The sequence below is a fragment of the Equus przewalskii genome, chromosome 30 (assembly GCF_037783145.1).
Source record: "Equus przewalskii isolate Varuska chromosome 30, EquPr2, whole genome shotgun sequence".
Lineage (NCBI taxonomy): Eukaryota > Metazoa > Chordata > Mammalia > Perissodactyla > Equidae > Equus > Equus przewalskii.
Genome location: NC_091860.1, coordinates 26,647,813 through 26,666,759, shown reverse-complemented (window position 1 = coordinate 26,666,759; position 18,947 = coordinate 26,647,813). Strand labels below are relative to the sequence as shown.

The window sequence follows — 18,947 nt, the reverse complement described above, 5'->3', positions numbered from 1 at the left end:
GGGATCATGTGACTCATTTGAACTCTCTATGGCTCCTCGTTTTCCTCTTCAGCATCATATTCTAGGACCATAATGGGGTGGAAAGCTGCCACTTGGCCAGAGAAGTGTGGCCTGATTTCTGGGAAAGAGGCAGCCCAGCTCCGCAGCCGTAAATGGGTTATTAAGACTAAATACACTGAGACCGGATAGCCCTCGCTTCCCAGCTGAGCTAACTCTCTGAGGACAGTGCTGTCCCGGGTGCAGGACAATGAAGGGAGGAGAGAGCACAGCTTCCTGGAGGAAGGCCGGGATGCGGCGAGAACAGCGGCATCGGTCAGGCCTGGATTTAGGGCTCTCTCTGCCCTGGTCTTGCCCGGCAACCCGGACAGGCCACTTCCCCTAGCTGAGGTCAGCTCTGTCATCAGAGAAATGGGTGAATGCCTGCTTCTCCCTGACTCAAAAATTTGTCAGGCTGCTCTGATAAAAATACACGAAAGTTCTTTGTAGCATAAAAAAACCCCAAAAAAGAACCCTGGTTATATTTTGACATGGGGATGGGCCTCTGAGGAGCAGTCTGGTTACACTCTAGAGTCCTTTAGGGCTGTCATGTTTTCAATGGCTCCATCCTCAAGGCACCCCATCCTTGGGCTCAGCGGGTGTCAAAGGTGGGTTTAAACTCTGTGAACAGCTCGCTAAGGCCTCCCACTGACCAGAGCCTCCCCTCAGCGACTCTTTCCTTCTGAACAAAGGGGTGATCATCCCACCCGGCAGGGAGCAGGTCACCCTGGAGCACACATGCCCAGCTGCCTCGCTGTCGCTGCTCCGTGCTCACGGAAGATGCAAGGACAGCTGGACAATAAACACAATGGTACTCTCCTTCCATCTGGGACATTAATCAAGGATTTGAAAAGCATCTGTCCCCTAGAGACTGAATCCTGATTTCTGAAGCTTCAACTGAGAGGAGGAGAGAGGATAATTAACCACATTCCAACGGTCAGGGCTGGACACAGAAGAGTTCAAACAGGAGAATTATTAGGAGAAAAAGGCGGCCCTTTCTGAGAATCATCCTTTATCTGAGCCAGGTCAGCCTGACTTTGGGGGTATTGAGGAGCCCACATCCTCTTTGCAGGTTGCCCATTCCCCCATCCATAAGCCTGTGGCCAATTCTTGGCCATTTATTTGGTTTAAGAAATTACTCTCGGGGCCAGCCCGGTGGTGCAGTGGTTAAGTACATACGTTCCACTTCGGTGGCCCGGGGTTTGCCGGTTCGGATCCCGGGTGCGGACATGGCACCGCTTGGCACGCCATGCTGTGGTAGGCGTCCCATGTATAAAGTAGAGGAAGATGGGCATGGATGTTAGCTCAGGGCCAGTCTTCCTCAGCAAAAAGAGGAGGATTGGCAGTAGTTAGCTCAGGGCTAATCTTCCTCAAAAATAGAAAAGAAATTACTTGCTGTGGTAGGCATATAGCCCTTAAGATTCTGGGCCTCATGTACATATACTCCTCCCCAGTTAGTCAAACACTCATCTGGGTAATGAAGGGAATTTGCAGATGGAATCGAGGTCCCAAATCAGCTGATCTTAAGAAAGGGAGATGATCTGGGTGGGCCTGAGTCCTTTAAGGCAGAGAGTTTTCTTGGGCCAGTCTCAGAAGAAGTCAGACTTCAAAGCATGAGATGGACTCAGCTCACCCTGGCTGTCTTGAAGATGGAGGGGGCAACATGGCAAGGAATGCAGGCAGCCTCTGGGAGCTGAGAGTGGTCCCCCTGACAGCCAGCAAGGAAATGGGGACCTTATTCCTACAACCACAGGAACTGACATCTGCCAAAGAGAATGAGCTTGGAAGCGGGTTTTTCTCCAATTTCCTGATGGGAACTCAGCCAGGCCGACACCTTGATTTCAGCCTCCTGAGATCCTGAACAGAGAACCCAGTCTTGCTGTGTGAGTACCTTTTTTTTTTTGAAGAAGAAGATTAGCCCTGAGCTAACATCTGTGCCCATCTTCCTCTATTTTTTTTTTATATGTGGGATGCCTACCACAGCATGGCTTGATAAGTGGTGTGTAGGTCCACACCAAGGATCTGAACTGCCAAACCCGGGGCCACCAAAGCGGAACATGCGAACTTAACCACTGCGCCACCGGGCTGGCCCCTTGCTGTGTGGCTAATAAATGAGTGGTATTGTAAGCTACTAAATTTGAGGTACTGATCCTCATTGTGCTGCCTGGAAATTAGGCAGTTCCCGTCATTAATGGTAATTAGTAGCTGATTACACGGCCAAATCAATTTGGGAGTTTTCTCTTCCCATTTAGTGAGTTCTCCGGCATCTATAATTACCTTTTAATTTTTTTAAACTTTTCATTTTGAATTAATTTCAGACTCCAGAAATGTTGCAAAGAGTACAAAGAATTCTCATATACCCTTCACCCCAATTCCCCAACTGTTCCATAACCACAGCACAATTATCAAAGTCTGGAAATTAATACTGGTTCAATGCTATTCAGATTTCACCAACTGCCCTACTAACGTCCCCTTTGTGGTTCAGGATACAGGCCAGGATCACACTTCCTTAGTCTTTCTTTGTCTTCCATGATGTTGACATTTTTGAAGAAGTACTTGCTAGTTATTTTGTAGAATGTACCTTATTTTAGGCGTCTGGAGTTCCCTTACCATTAAATTCATGTTATGCATTTGTGGTAAGAATACTATAGATGTGATGTTGTGCCCTTCTCAGTACGTTATATCAAGAGGCACACCATGCTGATTTGGTTCAGTACTGGTGACATAAACTTTGATCACCTGGTTAAGGAGGCTGCCAGATTTCCCCACTGTAAAGTTACCATTTTCCCTTTGGTAATTAATCATTAACCTGTGGACAATACGTTGAGACTGTTAATATCCTGTTTCTCACGGTTGGCCCGGTGGCGTAGTGGTTACGTTCGCAAGCTCCACTTCGGCTGCCTGGGGTTTGCAGACCCGGATCCCAGGCACAGACCTGCACACTGCTCATCAAACTGGGCCGTGGTGGCGTCCCATACACAGACTAGAGGAAGATTGGCAACAGACGTTAGCTCAGCGACAATCTTCCCCCCGACACACACAAAATCCTTTCTCATCACATTTATGCTAATTTTAACATCCACTGACCATTCTTCTGTGAAACAATTATTACTGTGCTATCGCCAAACGGTGACTTTTCCAGTTCCATGATTCCTTCAACATTTATTAGCTAGAATTCTAATAATTTCTATACATTCTAGGATTTGTGAGGAGGAGCTTCCCCTCCTCCTCTATTGTTCATTTGTCTGTTTATTTGGATTCATGGCTCACAATCCATTACTACCATGATTTATCTTGTTGCTCCAATTGTCCATCAGAAACCCTTCCAGGTTGGCCCCTGTGTCTCTTGGACGAGTTCCCATCATTTGCTGGCATCTCAGCAAAATGGTTACTTATCTTCTGGCACCACAAGATGTTCCAGGCTCATCTTGTACTTTCCTGCTTCAACCCTCCAAGGTCTCCTGGTTCCTTTCATCAGAAAATGGTATTTAGAAACCAAGATCTGTGCGTTAGATGTGTCCATATAACCACTCCCAATGTCTGTAGTCTTCTCCAATAACATGGATCACTAATCCTTTCACAGTCACATCCTTGTGTGTACACACACACACAGACTCCTATTTTGATAAAAGACAGAGTCAAGGAGCTCATCCCCTGGCAGTGGGATTTCTCTTGACCCCACTGAACCTCAGCCCCAACATTTCCTTGGTCCAGCTCACATGCTCCCACCCTTTGCCCTCCTCTTCTGAGACCCTTCCCATGCATTACCCGGGACCCTAAAAGTAGCCTCTCCCTGCTTCCTGTTTGAATAACATTAACATTAATAATAATAACGGCAGCTACCTTTGACTGAGCACTTGTGCTCCAGGCAAACACGATTTCATGGAATCCTTAGGGCAATCCATGAAGAACGCATCATCCCCATTTTACAGACGAAATACTGAGGCTCAAAGAGGGTATGGCGCACAGCACAGGCAGCGACATGGCAGGGATCCTCCCTCAGTCTCCGCCCCACCCCACTCTTCCATACACCCTGCCCTATGGCTGGATGTAGGTTAGGCAAACACCCTCGGGGTGGGAAGCTTGAGGCAGCGGGTGTTTTAAACCATGGGGGCCATACCATTCCGAGAAGCATGGGGCAGGGGATGGCCAGGCAGGGGGACAGCCTCTGGACTCTCCTCACCAGGGAGTCTGGTGGAGGTGGGGTGCGGCTCTCAAGTCCTTTACGGGCCCTGCAGATCCCGGCCCCCAGACACCCCTGTTCCTTCCTTCCTCCTTCACACACAGTCCTTTTAACCACGGTTCCCTGACGCCCATCAAAAGGCTCCCCACCTGCTTCCTATGGCCCGAGTTCCTTCACTGGAGACAAAGCCTCACCTCCTACAGTTAGAGAGGAAAGGCTTGGAAATGCGAATATCTGGCTTAGGAGAGGAGTTTCTGAGGATAAAAGCGCTTGATCTCTTCCTATGTGAGGCTTACTCTCCCTTTGCAGAGAGCATGAAAGCCTTCGGCCAATAAAGGGGGAAAAGAAATCTGGGAGGGGGTCCTTTTCTTCCTGCAGTGAGAACACCAGAGGCTGTGGCCCTGGCCCCTCCTACCCCAAGAGCCTGGGCTGGGCTCGGAGGCATGCAGCTGGGCATCAGTGCCAGGGGAGAAGGGCAGCTCAGGCCCTGGATGAAAGGAGCACAGATTCTGATCTAGTCTCTCGGGGGGGCCCTCACCTCACAGCTGGGTTCCACTTTCCTCTTGGGTCTTCAAGTGCAGTCTGAAACTAGGAGAACCAGCAACATCCTTATCACTAGGGGATCTCGCTAGAAATGCAAATTATGGGGCCCCGCCCTCGACTTACTGAATCAGAAACAGGAGCTGAGGCCCAGCGATTCTGTTTAACCAGCCTTCCAGCATGTTCTCTTGCCTGCAAGTTTGAGCACCTCTGTCCTCGGGACCTCAGAGGACCAGACTATGCTATTGATGGTGACCGTTCTAAAATGATGATAAACGGGGGCGTGGAGGAAGACTTGAGCCTGGCCAGGCACCGCTTGCTGTTTCCTCATGATTCTAGCAATTAGGTGAGACTTTAAAAACACCACGCTGATGTGGTAAGAGCTCCTCGGGAGAGGAGCAGCGTGAAATCAATAGTCCATTAGACGGAGAACAGAAATGTCAGCAGTTGCAATTGAGTTTGGTGAATAATGATGAAATTACTTGGTTCTCTGACTCACACTATATTGTTGACAGGGCCCAGGAATATATTCTCAATTTAAAATTGCTTCAAATCTTTCCTCCACGTCTGACAACCAGAGGGCCAGGTCCCACTACCCCAGCAGGTTCCCGATGCGGCACTGGCTGCCATGAGTTCATGCTTCGGCAAATCCAGTTGTCCACGCCACTCTTAGCTCTTGTGAGAACTTGCCCAGAAACTTGCTGTTTCCTCCCTTCTGCAAAGGACAAGAAGAAACACTCTTCGAGTTATTCAACCTTGACATCAATCCTTGTTGGCTGACTGATAGGTAATGAAAGAACAAATGTTCCCAGGGTTATTAAACCACCACCACAAACATCTGAACACAGAGCGGAGACGACAGTAACGAGGCCCACGTGCTTTTTCCTGCACACGATTATATTCAAAGTGGGGCCATCAGGCTGCATGAGTCTGAGCTGTTTTTACTCACAACCCTTCTGATACCAATGTGTGGGTTTTCCACACCAACAACCAGTTCTCTAGCTCTCCCAACACCCCCTGGGTGTCCTGCAATTCAATTCAGTTCTGACAGTACCTACCCAGAGTGAGCGCAGATCCCACAGGGTAAGGCCTCAGTCCCACAAGATTGTCCCCACTTCAGATGCTAGTCCCAGGTATCAGGTGCCCAGGGTACCCAACCTGTCCAACCTGGCTACAAAGAAAGGGGTTCCCACACCCCCCTCTCTTTCAGGTTCGAGCATCGGCTGGAAAGGTTCACGGAACTGAGAGAAATGCTTTATGTGCTATTGCCAGGTTATTACAGGGAGTCCAACTCAGAAACAGCCAAGTGAGGAGACACAGAGGGCAAGGCAAGAGCGTAGAGGCACACGGAGCTTCCACGCCCTCCCTGAGCGCACCACCCTCCCAGCACCTCCAAGTCTTTGTTCACCAAGCGGGAAGCTCTCCAAACACCACCATTTAGGGACTTTCACCGAGGATTCATTATGGAGCCACGATTGATTAAATTATTGGCCCTTGGTGAGAGAACTCAAGCTCCAGCCCCGGAGGTGGGGGTGGGGCTGAACGTTCCAACCCTCTCATCCAGCCTTGGTCTTTCTGGCCACCAGCCCCCATCCCATCCAGGGTCCCCCAGCCAACAGGCATCTCATTAGCATACGAAAGACACTCTTATCACCCCCAAGATTCCAAGGGTTTTAAGAGCTGTGTGCCAGGAACTGGGGACAAAGACCAAATATATATTTCTTACTGTGTCACAATCAGCCACAAGAGTCCACAGGGCAGTGAAGGCGACAGCTAGAAGGAATAAAGGCCCATCCACCTCATAGTGCATGTCCTGTGGTTTCGCTATGACCCACAGCCAGGCAAGTCTGAGACGTGCAGTCCTGTGCACTTTATCTGGCCTGAGATAAAATATGCCTTCCGTGGCCACCAAGTCCACGGAGCAAAGTGCACGGCAACCGGGCATCATGGTTTCGGCAGGGAAAAGGGCACAGGGAGCTGACGGTCGCTCACAGCACTGAATCTGGGACTCTGCCAACGTCCCCCACTTCCCACTCCTCTCACAGAGGGACACCCACGCTCACAAGGCCATGGCACACGATCCCCACCTTCGGCCAGGCCCCTGCAACAGGGTCTTTCCAGAAGGCTCTACCAGGGCAGTGTTCCCAAGCCCTCTGACAATATTTGATCCAAGTGATTACTTCCCTCTCCTTAGCATCCTCTTTGTTTGAAAGGGGTAAGGAGTTTGGACTTTTACCCATAAAAGACAGCAGGCTAGGGGCCGGCCCGGTGGCGCAGCGGTTAAGTTCGCACGTTCCGCTTCTCGGCGGCCCGGGGTTCGCTGGTTCGGATTCCGGGTGCGGACATGGCACTGCTTGGCAGCCATGCTGTGGTAGGCGTCCCACGTATAAACTAGAGGAAGATGGGCACGGATGTTAGCTCAGAGCCAGGCTTCCTCAGCAAAAAGAGGAGGACTGGCAGTAGTTAGCTGAGGGCTAATCTTCCTCCAAAACAAAGCAAAACAAAAAAATTATCAGTAAAAAAAAAAAAAAAAAAAGAAAGAAAAAGACAGCAGGCTAAGCCGCTGATTCTGATTAAGAAAAAAACCCCTGGCTCCAACTTTTCAGCTCACCTGGATCGTTTGTTCACCACTTAGAAAGTGAGCCAATTGCTACTTGCGTGTGCGCTTTAAATATTACATCAGGAGACTGTTCCTAACATCTTTTCTTCAAATTGCAATAGAAAAAGAGCACTTCCACAGGCACGAACTCCGACCTGACAGGAAAGATGACCTGCCTTGGAGACCTCTGAGCCCACCCGATAATAAAGCACTTTCTCAGGGGCCGGCCTCCCCGAGGCAAAGTGGCGGCAATGGCAATGGCAGGGTCTCCTCCCCATTTCTCAGGTCACAAGTCCTTAAGTCCCGCTATTATTATTATTTGACACATTTATTGAGCTGTGTGTGAGGTACTCTTCTAGGCTCCAGAGAAACAGCAGTGAACAAAAGAGAAAAATAGAAAGTTCATCACAGGTAGTAAGTCTGTGGAGAAAAAGGAAGCGGGCAGGACCAGAGGGAGTAGGGAGGGTTTTGAATGAGGGTAGCCGGGAAGCTTAGGGACACACTTTGGTGGGGTGGGGGAGGGTGGGGGGGGAGGGTTTTCACTCCCTCCAGCCCTCATTTAATTTCAATTCAAACCAACCAGCCATGTGAGCAGTCCCCTGTGCCTGTCCCGTGTGCCAGGAGGACATAAGGATAAAAATGGGATGAAGTCCCCTGAATCCTTCCAGGGGTGATGTCCCCGCACGCCCGAAGGAGCTGAGTGAGCTGATCTTCTTCCTGAGCGGGGGGCGGGGGGGCTTCTGTCCCTTCGGGGGCCACTGGAGTGCCGGGCTCCGCCCCCCAGACCCCCGGGCGCTGGCGGGGAGCGGGCCCGCGCCCGGGCCGGCCGGCAGCGCACGAGTTAAGCGGTGGCCGCGCGGGCCCGCCCTGCCCCTGCGCTTCCCGCCGCTCCGCGGTTCCTCCCTCCGCCCGTGACGCGCCCTGCCTTTGCCCAAATATGTCCCTCCCCCCCACCCCCCTCGCCGGGCCCGCGCCCGCAGGCGCCCCGGAGTCCCGGGGCTGGCACTCGGACGTCGCCTGGTCGCGGTGTCCTGGGCCGGCCCCGCCGCGAGCGCTCCTCCGCGATGCCCTTCAGGAGAGGTAGGCGGTCCCCCCGGGGCCAGCGCGGTGCGGGCCGGGGACCTGCGCGCGCCAGGTGCGGAGCCCGCGCGCCTGCGGATGCGGCCGCGCGGGGCTGGCGGTGGCCGGGACCGGCGCCGCGTGGTCCTGTCGGGCCCGCCCCGTCCCCGGAGCCCCGAGCTATCCCCCTGTTCTGCCCCGCATCATCGCCCCCCTGGGCGCCGAACTCTATCCCGCCCCGCCTGGCCCCTCGGGCCTCCGCCCCCAGCTCTGCGTTTCCCCCTCCAGCCCCGCGTGGTCTCTGCGGCCCCGCACCGCCCCTCCGGGCCAGCCCTGCCCCTGCGGCCGCCGTTGCCCCACTGATCCCGCATCGCCCCCTCCGATCTCGCACTTCCCCCTACCGCCCTTGCGCCCGCGCCGCCCCTCCGGCCGCTCGGGGCCGACGCCACGTGCCCGAGCCGGTGCGCCCCGCGGGGTAGCGGGGGCGGCGCTCCGAGCGGCACTTTGAACTAATCCCCCGATCGCGCTGCCCTCAAGTTCCCAGATGCTGGGGAAGCGGGGTGGGCCCGGCGGACTGGCGATTTGGGGTTGTCCGGTGGCGCAGCTCTGTTGGATCCCCGCTGCGCACTCTGATTGCATCTGCGTCTAGGAGAGAGACTCGGGGTGCGGGGGCAGGCTGGTGGCAGGCAGATCTGAGTGCGAGCCCTGTTTGCGGCCCTTTCTACCTTCTGACCGTTGGATAGTCATTTAAGCACCCAGAGCCTCGTGTCTTCATTGACAACGTGAGCGCCAGGATAGGGATGACTGTGTGCCGACTACGTGAGGGGAGATGGGCCCGGCCTAGAAAGGAGCCCCCTGGCAAGACCTTCCTCCGTGTGCCTGGCCCCCTGCAGGCCCTTCCCGGGGCGAAGACGACTCGCATTTAGGTTCCTGGGGCTTTCTCTGCATGGGGTGGTGGGTGAGGTGGTGGGTGCGCGAGGCCTGCCAGAAAGTCCCAGATGCTCGTGTTCCCCTGCCGGGAAAGGGGGTAGCCGGTTGTATTTGGCCCTATTTTAGGGGCAGGGCGATGGAGACCCTGCCGCTCCCAAGGCACTGTAGAGCTGGGCTGGGACCCTCCGGCACCCTCAGCTGGGAGGGACCCTAGGATAGAGGGGGCCGCAGTTTTACTTTCCAGTCAGCGCTGTCTGACTCCTCCGCTTTTTGTATTTGTGTTGGGAGAGGCTTGGGCTCTGGTGACCCATGTCAGTCTCGACCCAAGGCTTCCCCACTGCCGCTGGGTACAGTGAACGAGTGAAAACTAACTAAGAGGAAGGCTAGACTGCCGGGGCCCTGGGCCCTGCGGCCATGCTGGGAGCTTTCCTCCCACCCCCTCCACCCCCTCCACCCACCTTTCTGTCCGCCCCTCCCCTTCTCTCATAATTCACATTGATTGTCAGGTTGATGCTGTGGGGTTGCCAGTGACGTCCTGTTGGCCTTTGTCCCTTGAACAGAGGTTGCTAAGATGCGATTATGAGCTCCTGGTTGTGAGGGGGTGGTTGGCAATCCCTGTCCTGTTGGGGATGATGAGAGGAAGGTGACAGCTAAGAACAGGGCTAAGTTCTGTGGGTCCTCGGTCCTGTTTAGTCCCAGGTCACTGTCCTCAGGGTCTCCATTATTCCACATATAACGTGGCCACCTCGTCTCTGGAGGGTCTCTCCGAGTGATACCCCACCTCGTTTAACTGCCGCGAACAGTCATCGATCTGCTGAGTTTATCACTTCCGCTGCCCACTTGTGTCTTTGTGGTCTCTGGCTCAAACTCCTAGAAGGCAGAGACATCCGTTTGCTTGTCACAGCACTCAGGGGAGCCTTATGCAGCAAGGATTAGGGGCTGGCCCGTGGCCCAGTGGTTACATTCACGTGCTTGCTTTGGTGGCCCAGGGTTTCGCCTGTTTGGATCCTGGGTGTGGACCTGGCACCGCTCATCAAGCCATGCTGAGGCAGCATCCCACATAGCAGAACTAGAAGGACCCACATCTAGAATATACAACTATGTACTGGGGGTCTTTGGGGAGAAGAAGAAGAAGGAAAAAGGATTCAATAACTGGGCTGTTAAATGATTTTTTGTATGTGGAAATTTCACTTTATGACAGCATAGATAAGTGTACTATTATGTACTATTAGGACAGAACATTTACACACTGCCAACTGTGTGAGGCCTTTTTTTTTTTAATCTGAAGAGAACACTGCTGCCTGGAGAGGGAAGTACCGTCCCTCTGTTCTGTGGGTGCTGATTCTCCAAGGTCCCAAGGTGTGAGCAACAGTCGTTGTTGGGTTTTCCAGAAGCTTCGGTGTCAGAAGGGGCAGGGACTCTGGCGGGCTTTGAGGCAAAGGCAGAACTTCCCACTTTACTGACTTGTGATCTCCTGTTAGAAGTAAACACAAGTGGAAATGCCACGGAGACCGGCTTTGCTCAGCAGCGTGATGAGACCTCATCTGCAGCTGCCTGGAGGTGAGGGGAGCCCGGTGCCCCATCTCTGGAACTGTTAGATGGTGGAGACGCCAGTGTATATATGCTTTTATATTTTTTTGAATTTTGAACCATCTGAATGTATTAACTATTCAAAAAGGTAATAAAATAAATAGGAAATGGAAAGACTTTGCTGTTCTCCTCCCAAAACGAAGAGAAGCCAGATGGAGGACTGCCTTCTAGCCTTCTGGAAGGTTAATTGACTGCCAGTGCCCTTCCTATGCTGAGTTTCTGTGTCTCGACAAGTAAGACTTTGGGAGCAGCTCAGTTGGGGGCCTGGCAGGAAGCGCTTGGCTTGCTCACTCCTGTTGGGCAAGTTGCGAAGAGTTTAATGAAGGGAAACTTAGGAAGGTTTGGGTCAGGTGTAGGAAAACCACAAGGGATGGTGCGTTACCACCCCAGGCCTGAAAGATGGAGGGACCGAGTGGTCCCTGGAGCCTGCGGCCTGATGGGAGCTGCTCCTTCCTCGAGGATGCCAGCTGCTTATAGCCCCTCAGAGAGCAAACTGGGAGCATCACATCACCACCGGCGCTCACACGCCTCCCGCCCTCTGACCTCATGGCATCGGCCGCCGGAAGGCCAGGAGCAGCTGATGTCCATGCAGGCCGGCCCACTGAGCCGCAGAGCTGGGTGCATTTGCCTTTCGTGGAGCGTGGATGGGTGAGAAGATAACCAGCACGGGGTCTTAGGTCCTGGCCCTGTGCCTCAGCTTTGAGAGGAGCAGAATCGATGTCCACCAAATTGGATTAGGGCGGCTTTAGTGAGTGCAGCCTCCTCATTCACTCACTCACTCATTCACTGTTTCCTTCGTTCATTCTCTAGATTGAGTGCTTGCTCTGCACCAGGCATGCAAGAGGTGCCAGGTGAATAAGAGAGAGACTGGGCAGTTCCTCCCTGCTCTCTCTCCAGCACGGTCCACAGCGCTGTGACGGTGTCAGGCAGAAAGCGGTTTGCATGAGGGCAGTGAATGGAGGCGGCCGAGGCTGGCCCTGCAGCAGTTGGCAGTGACCTTCCTGCCGGCAGGGCTCGAGGCTCGAGGCTCGCATTCACAGCTCTTCTTGGCTGGTGCAGGAGGATGGTGCTGGGGTGGGGAACTTCGGCCAAGCTGCTGGAGAAGGAGGTGTGGAGAGGAGGTTTGGAGATTGGTTTGATAAGAAGGAAACGAACACACAGGAAATTCGTGAGAACAGAAGGGGCAGGAAAAACTCAGGGTAGATCCCTGGAGGAAGGTCATGACCCGGGAATTAAATCCGGAAACCAGCTAAGAGGGAGGCTGACGCACTTCTTCCCTGGAAACCTTTAAAAATAGGAGGGATGGCGATTTTTCAGGTGATTTAGGTGTGGCTCTGCTCGGAGACTAAATTCTCGAGGTTCCTTTTGGGTGGAGATGCCTATAAAAATGTCTTCAGACAGTGCTGACTCAAGTATTCACAAGGGACAGGAGGAGGAGCCGGCGGAGGTTCTAACAGTAGATAACAGTAAGAAACCAAAGTAACACTTGGTGAGCACCTTCCAAGTCCTGGGTGCTGTGCTGAGTGCTTACACGGGTTCCTCTCTCCTCACAACTCCCCTCTGAAGTGTGTGGTATTATTATTTCCGTTGTAAAGATAAAGGAAGTGAAGCTTAGGTTACGTAACTAAGTTCCTTCAGCACATTGCGTGCCTAACAGAGCTGGGACCTAGACCTCTGTGTTGCGCCTTTCCAGCACGGACCACGATGATGGGGCAGGATATATATGATAGGACGTGTCATATGATATATGTACGATATGATGTGTCATATGATATGATGTGATATGATATATGATGTATGGTATGATATAGGATATGATATGTACAATGCGATGTGGTGCATGTTATATGATAAGTGTGATATGATATGCATGATATGTATAATATGTGATATATAATATGAGGTATGAGATATGATGCACGATATGAGGTATGATACATGATGTCTGATGTGATATGTCTATGATATGATGTGTAGATGTGATACGATGCATGTTATATGATATGATATGCATGATGTGATATGATGTATGATATGTGATATATGATATGCGGTATGATATATGATGCATGATGTGAAGTATGATATATGATGTATGGTATGAAGTATAATGTATGATGTGATATGATGTATATGTATGATATGATGTGATACATGCTATGATATGTATGATATGATATGATGTATGTTATGATATGCACGATATGATATCATGTATGATATGTATCATATGATATGATGTATATCAGGCAGAAACCATGTGGTCTGATACCTGCCATTATGAATCAGCATCGTCTTTTACAGCAGAAACAAGTAGAGAGGCACACTTAGATGTTTGACTCATCCAGAAGCAGAAGCATGTGGAAACAGCTGGGGTCCTGCAGCCTCTCTCTGGGTGGCCCCAAGGGCACTGCTTTCAGGTGTTGATCTTGTAACCTGGGCCGGCTGTCATGGCGTAGACAAGCCTGCCAGATGTTGGGCCACAGCTGCACAGTCCCCTGCTGGGCACAGAAGGTCCAGGGATGCAGGGAGCATGAGGGAAAAACAAGTTATGCCATGGCAAGGGGCGCAGCACCTACGGAATTCCTGTAGGTCCGCTGCCTGCCACAGGCCCTCAGTCGGAGATAGGTCGGCATTTGTGGACCACAAACCCGGGACCTCTTCTCCTCTTCTCTCCCCAGCGGGAGGGCAAAGAGCAGATCCTGAGACCCTCTCCAGGAGGAGCTGGGCCGGGTCCCGGTTCTTTTGTTCATTTCCTGAGCTCCTCTGCTGTGCTGGGCAGTACCCTCTGCTCTGGGTCTTTGTTCTGGGGCTGTCTCTCCTCTCTTGGGGCCTAGCAGCTTTCTGGATGAGAAGGTGGCTCCTTGGCCTTTTCAGGGCTCTGCCCTTGCCGTGACTGCAGCACACTCCCCGAGGAGGGGGACCGAGGGACGTGGGCTCTGGGAAGCACCTGCTGGCCTGGCTGAGCCAGCTCAGTTTCCCATCAGGGCCCTGCTGTCTCCGGGCTTCCCCTCTCTGGTGTATTGTGCAAATCTTCTGCTGGCTGTGTCTTTGTGGGCCTCTGATCACTGAGCTGCACTCTTCTGACATTTCCCATGACTCCTTAAAGCGCGTTCTCTGCTGGGGTCAGGTGTGTTCCTCAGCGTCCAGTAGTGGCCAGCCTAGGGCCACCACGTGCTCTTGCTCCTGCTGCTCCCCTCGTGCATCCTCCCCTCTCCTCGCACCCGGCCACACCTTCCAAGGACCTACCACCCTTCACGCTACTGCCCGCACACGCACACGCACGCGCACACACACACACACGCATGCACGCGTGTATGTGCATGCTTCTGGTCATTCCTCAGGGCCCTGCTCGAGTTCCAATCCTCTCCGCCCCCTTTCCCATCCACTCTGTGCAGTTGGGGCCTTGCACGTATGTCCTGTCCCATAACCAGAGCTTCCAACGTCCTTGTCCTCGGATGCGCCCTGGATGTTCCTTTGTCAGCTCTCTGGGGGAGGGTCCGTCTCATACTTTCACAGGGCCACGTGGCAGCAAGTGCTTCACAAGTTCTTGTGCTTGGTTAATTTGTCAAAAACTCTAGTTTCTTCTGGAATGGGTATTTGCAGAGCCAAATTAAGACCATCAGAAATGCCGGTCACTGAAAACTTGTGGTCATCCCCCCACAAGTCATTTAAAATAAAGACAACACCAGCTCATAAATGTAAGCAAGGCAGACGCATTCCTGATTCTTACGATGGCACCATTTTGGTACTTGTGGGGAATATCAAGTTCTAAACAAGAATAGCAACCACAGCTGGTGCTGTGAGCGTGCGCGCAGTCTGCGTTTTGGTTGGTTCAGACCGGGGCTCTCCTGCAGGTGGCTTTCCACCTGGAGAGAGCTGAAAACACCAGGTGCTCGGAAGGGCTCAGAAACTGTAGCTGTTGGAAGTGCTCAAGCATCCGTCACATTCCTTATCCCCTGAGGGGAATTGTCATTCTCTCCCTTAATCTCACAGGCTGCTAGGACTTTCCCCGAGGGCAGGGCGTGTATCTTCGTCTGTGTCCCAGCACACAGCACACACCTTGGTGGCCTTTCTGTTTGCTCCATATCTGCAGCCGACCCCTGGAGGTGCGGGGAGCAGGCCCTTGGGGGCCCGAGGAAGGCCAGTCTTCCTGCCCCTCCCAGTGTTGTATTTAGATGAAAGCTGGGTAACCAGAACTCAGGAAAGAAGTCACAAGGTCACAGGAGAAACAGAAGGGCAGCGGAGAGGCCCAGGCAGTGGAGGAGGAGGGGAGGGGAAGGAGGAGGGAGGGAGCCCCACCCTTTTATAACATCTGCCGACCCCCCCACAATGGCTCCCAGGTGACTGTACACGGGACACCACTCCTTCGGCAGGAATGTGGCCGTGTTCACAGCTCGGTTAGTCTCTAAGCATTTCGAATCGTTTGTCGGGACACTTCTGAGAGTGGCTCCAGCAGGTCCCCCGGGCGGTAGAAGTGGGGACAGGGCAGCTGTCTGGAGCATCTGAGGAGTGTGGGGCGCGCCCCTCGTTAGGAATTGAATGTGTACCAAGTGCCGTGGCCCTGGGGAGAAACACTGGTCTGGGAGCCCAGAGACCAGGTTGTGACAGGTCCACTTGTGTCAGTAACTGGCTCGGGGATCTCAAGGAAGCCGCTGAAGAGCACTTGGCCTCAGTTTACCCATCTGTAAAAGAAGGAGGTGAACTGAGATTCCCTCCAACTCAGAGGGAATCAGTGTCACACATACACCGCGTCTCCACCCTCCCAGGCTTCTTGGCTGAGCTGGCAGCAGGAGGAAGAAGGGAGTCCCTCTGAGTCTTTGTCCTCCGAAGAGTTTGTCTCGTGCACCCTGGCCTGGTCCCTCCCAGCGTCTCCCGGCGAGAGGCCCAGTTTTCAGACGGCCCTGGCTTCTCCGGTCCCTGTGCTCCTTCGGCTTCGACTTCAGGGCGGAAATTGGTGCCAAAAGGAAGTGGGTGTTGGAGTCCAGCTTCCGTGGATGCACGTTATCTCTTTCTGCCCTATTAAGCCAGTCTAGAACTTTCTGTCTCTGATGTCAGGCCATCACAATCAGGAGTCCGCGGGTCTTTCAGGGAGCCCCAGGGCCAAGAACTCTTTGCTAGTCTCCCCAGAGTCTAAAGAAACCACTAGGAGCAGGTCCTCCCATGCGGAGCACCAGGAAAGGGGGGGGCAAGGGGAAGAGATTTAATTAACTTATTTCACAACTTGGAGGCCCTGGAGTTCTCCATGTCTCTTCAGTTGTAAGCAACTTGGGAAATGCAGAAAACATTTTCTAAATGTTTTCTAAGTGTTCTAAAGCAGGATACAGAAGTTGCTCATCCTTTCCTGGCCTGCAGAGGCATAGTTCCACAATTTCCTCCCGGTAATTGGGACAGTGGGGGACAACAGTAAGGGGGACTCAGGGAAGGGTGGCCCCAAATGGCACGTACGGCTCCTGGCCGCATCTTGGGTCCAGAGACTGAGCAAGGGGGCCTGGCCTCGGGGATGTCCAAAGCCCTGGTCAGGGGCCAGGCAGGGGACATCTGAGGCGTGGACAAGCTTGCGGCTGTCCCGCTCCGTCCTCCGGCAGCCTCTCCAGATGTCGCTCCGGAAGGCGTCTGACAGGACAGTTCAGCAAGCACACTTCCCCTGGCCTGGGTGTTCACGGTTTGTCAGAAAATGAGCCTCCCGCGTCCCCATGTCCTCGGCAGCTTCTCCAGAGGGGCAGCCCCTCGTCCTGGCTTTCCTCCCGTGATGAGAGGTGCTGAGCTGTGCAGATGGTTTTGAGGAAACAACTGTCTTCTTTCTTAGGGCCGAACTGCTTTGGCATTCTGACTGTCTGCTTGACATACGGAACCCCAGCAAGCGGGTTCAGGAAGCCCTCCCTCTGAGGCTGCCGAAGTCAGGAATCCAGGACGTGGGGATGCGGGCAAGCCCAGTCTCAGGAAGAGTGAGGGTTCATCAGTGAGTGGGTGGCGAACAGCTTAGAGCGGTGCCTCCAAGGCCGTGTGCGCTTCCAGCAGGAGGAGAGAAAGAGGAAGATGCTGGCCATGAGAGAGATGCGTTTCGATGCACAGTCTCCAGGGAAGGCCTGGCCCTCAGCACCGTGGCCACGTGACTGTTGGGGCGGCCACATGCTGGCCTGGAACAGTGGGTACAGAAGCATCATTTGTCTAAGAACGAAACCAGACCCCCCCGTGGCTCTTATTCCTGGCACACATTTGGATTAACTGGGGAGCTTTTAAAAAAAGTCTGATGCTCCACAAATCCTGATTCATAGTTCTGGGTTGATGCCTGTACAGAAATTTTCATGAAACATTCACGATACTTATCCTGAGAATAAAGAGTACATGCTGATATTTTCTCGTCTGTTCCGTTTCAGTGAAAAAGATTCTGATCTGGTTCCGATCAGTTGATTTCAAGGCCACCAATGGGGAGGAAGCACAATCCTGAGAAGGCTGCTCCAGTGCGACAGCTTGTCCTGTGGAAGCTGGGAAGCCCAAAACTACATTTCCCAGACTCCCTTGCAGCGAGGGTTCTGGGTGTGATTTAGGCTCTCTGGCAAGATCTGGGTGGTCCCACTTCGGGGCTTCTGCTGGCAGGCCCTGCTGTGGAGGTGTCCGAGCTCTCGGTGGGGACTTTCCGAGGAGGCCATGGGAGCCATGGGAGGAGGCAGTGAGTCTGGATAAATGGATGGAGGCCCCACAACAACCAGCCATCGGCAGGGGCCACACTTCTCTGGGGATATTCACAAAAGAAATATTTGGGGAACACTGGGAAAGGGAGGGTTATAGACTCGATAGCTGAGGAAATTAAGTAGAAATGGCAAGAAACACATCTGGAGGCCCCCTCTGCCTGCTGGTACCTGCCTGGCCCGTGAGGTTCCTTCTGTGCTTCCATCGCCCGTCAATCATGCAGCAAAGGTCTGTTCGAGGCCCCGTGGACCCGAAGTGCTGAGGGTACAGCTCGAACACCTGCCCTCAGGGTCTTGCATTCTGACGGGGCAGACAGACAATGAGCAGAGGAGTGAGTCAATACAGAGCGTGCCCAATGGGTGTAAGAAATGGGTGGGGACAAATAAGGCAGGAAAGAGGAGGGAGAGTGCGGGAGGAGGTGGCCTGCTGTTTTAAGTAGGATGGTCACTGAGAGGTGACATTTGGGTAGAGACTGAGGTAAGTGAGGAGTGGACCTTGCAATATCTTAGGAGAGCGGTCTGTAAGGGGGAGTGTAGGTGCAAAGGCCCTGTGGCCTCAGTGGGCTCAGTGTTGGAGGGACATATGGAGGCCAGGGAGGCTGGAGCAGAATGAGCGTGGGACATGGTTCAGAGGTTACAAGGCCCATCCGGTAGGTCAAGGCTGTCCTAAGCCCTTGGCCCCTTCCTCTGAGGAGGATGGGAAGCTGTGGCGGGTTTTTGTGAAGGCGTGGCATGAATTAACTTTATATTATAAACCACGTATACAGTATGTGGCCGCCCTCCTGAGAAGAGATAGTAGGGTGACGAGGATGAATCCGGGAGAGGAGGTAGGAGTCCGTTGGTGGGGGGTGATGCTGGTTTAGGTCAGAGTGGTGGAGGGGCAGGTGGTTGTAAGAGGTTGCATTCGGAATATAGTTAGGAGATAGAGAGACAGGACCTGTTGATGGATTGGAGGTGGATGAGAGAAAGAGCAATCGTGGCTGACTCCTCCAGCTGCCTTCTGGCTGGCGCGTGGAGATGCCGAAAGCATGGACGGGTTTTGGAACAGCTGCACCCCAGCCGACGCGGAGGTTACCGTGAGGTCGGCGGAGCTCGGTGACTGGAGCCGCAGACGTCCCCGAGCGGCGGTTCAGTTTTTCTGTCCATGGTTCAAAAGGACTGGGCCTCAGGAGGCAGCCTTCCAGAAAGATCCATCATGCTCTGGGCCAATTGCCAGACAGACGCTTCTTTTAAGAAGAAACTAGCTTTCACAAGCAGAGCTCGGGTATTTTCCAAGCTGGTAGGGAAACATTTGGTGGGTTTGCCACTTTGCCAGTGT

The 18,947-nt window shown here is 53.2% G+C and overlaps 1 protein-coding gene across 10 annotated transcripts in view; it reads left to right on the top strand.

Moving 5' to 3' along the window:
- The first annotated feature begins 8,140 nt into the window (after window positions 1-8,140).
- PFKFB3 (6-phosphofructo-2-kinase/fructose-2,6-biphosphatase 3) overlaps window positions 8,141-18,947 on the top strand; it is an 84,609-nt gene continuing 73,802 nt past the window's right edge. For 4 of the 10 annotated variants that reach the window (XM_070601197.1, XM_070601199.1, XM_070601186.1 and 1 more), the window contains exon 1: window positions 8,149-8,438. In XM_070601197.1, the coding sequence (XP_070457298.1) occupies window positions 8,423-8,438 (16 nt within the window). In that variant the 5' untranslated portion in view covers window positions 8,149-8,422. Of the gene's footprint in view, window positions 8,439-9,068; window positions 9,344-18,947 lie in introns of those variants that run through there. The other 6 variants (XM_070601191.1, XM_070601187.1, XM_070601185.1 and 3 more) reach the window with 5 other exon arrangements.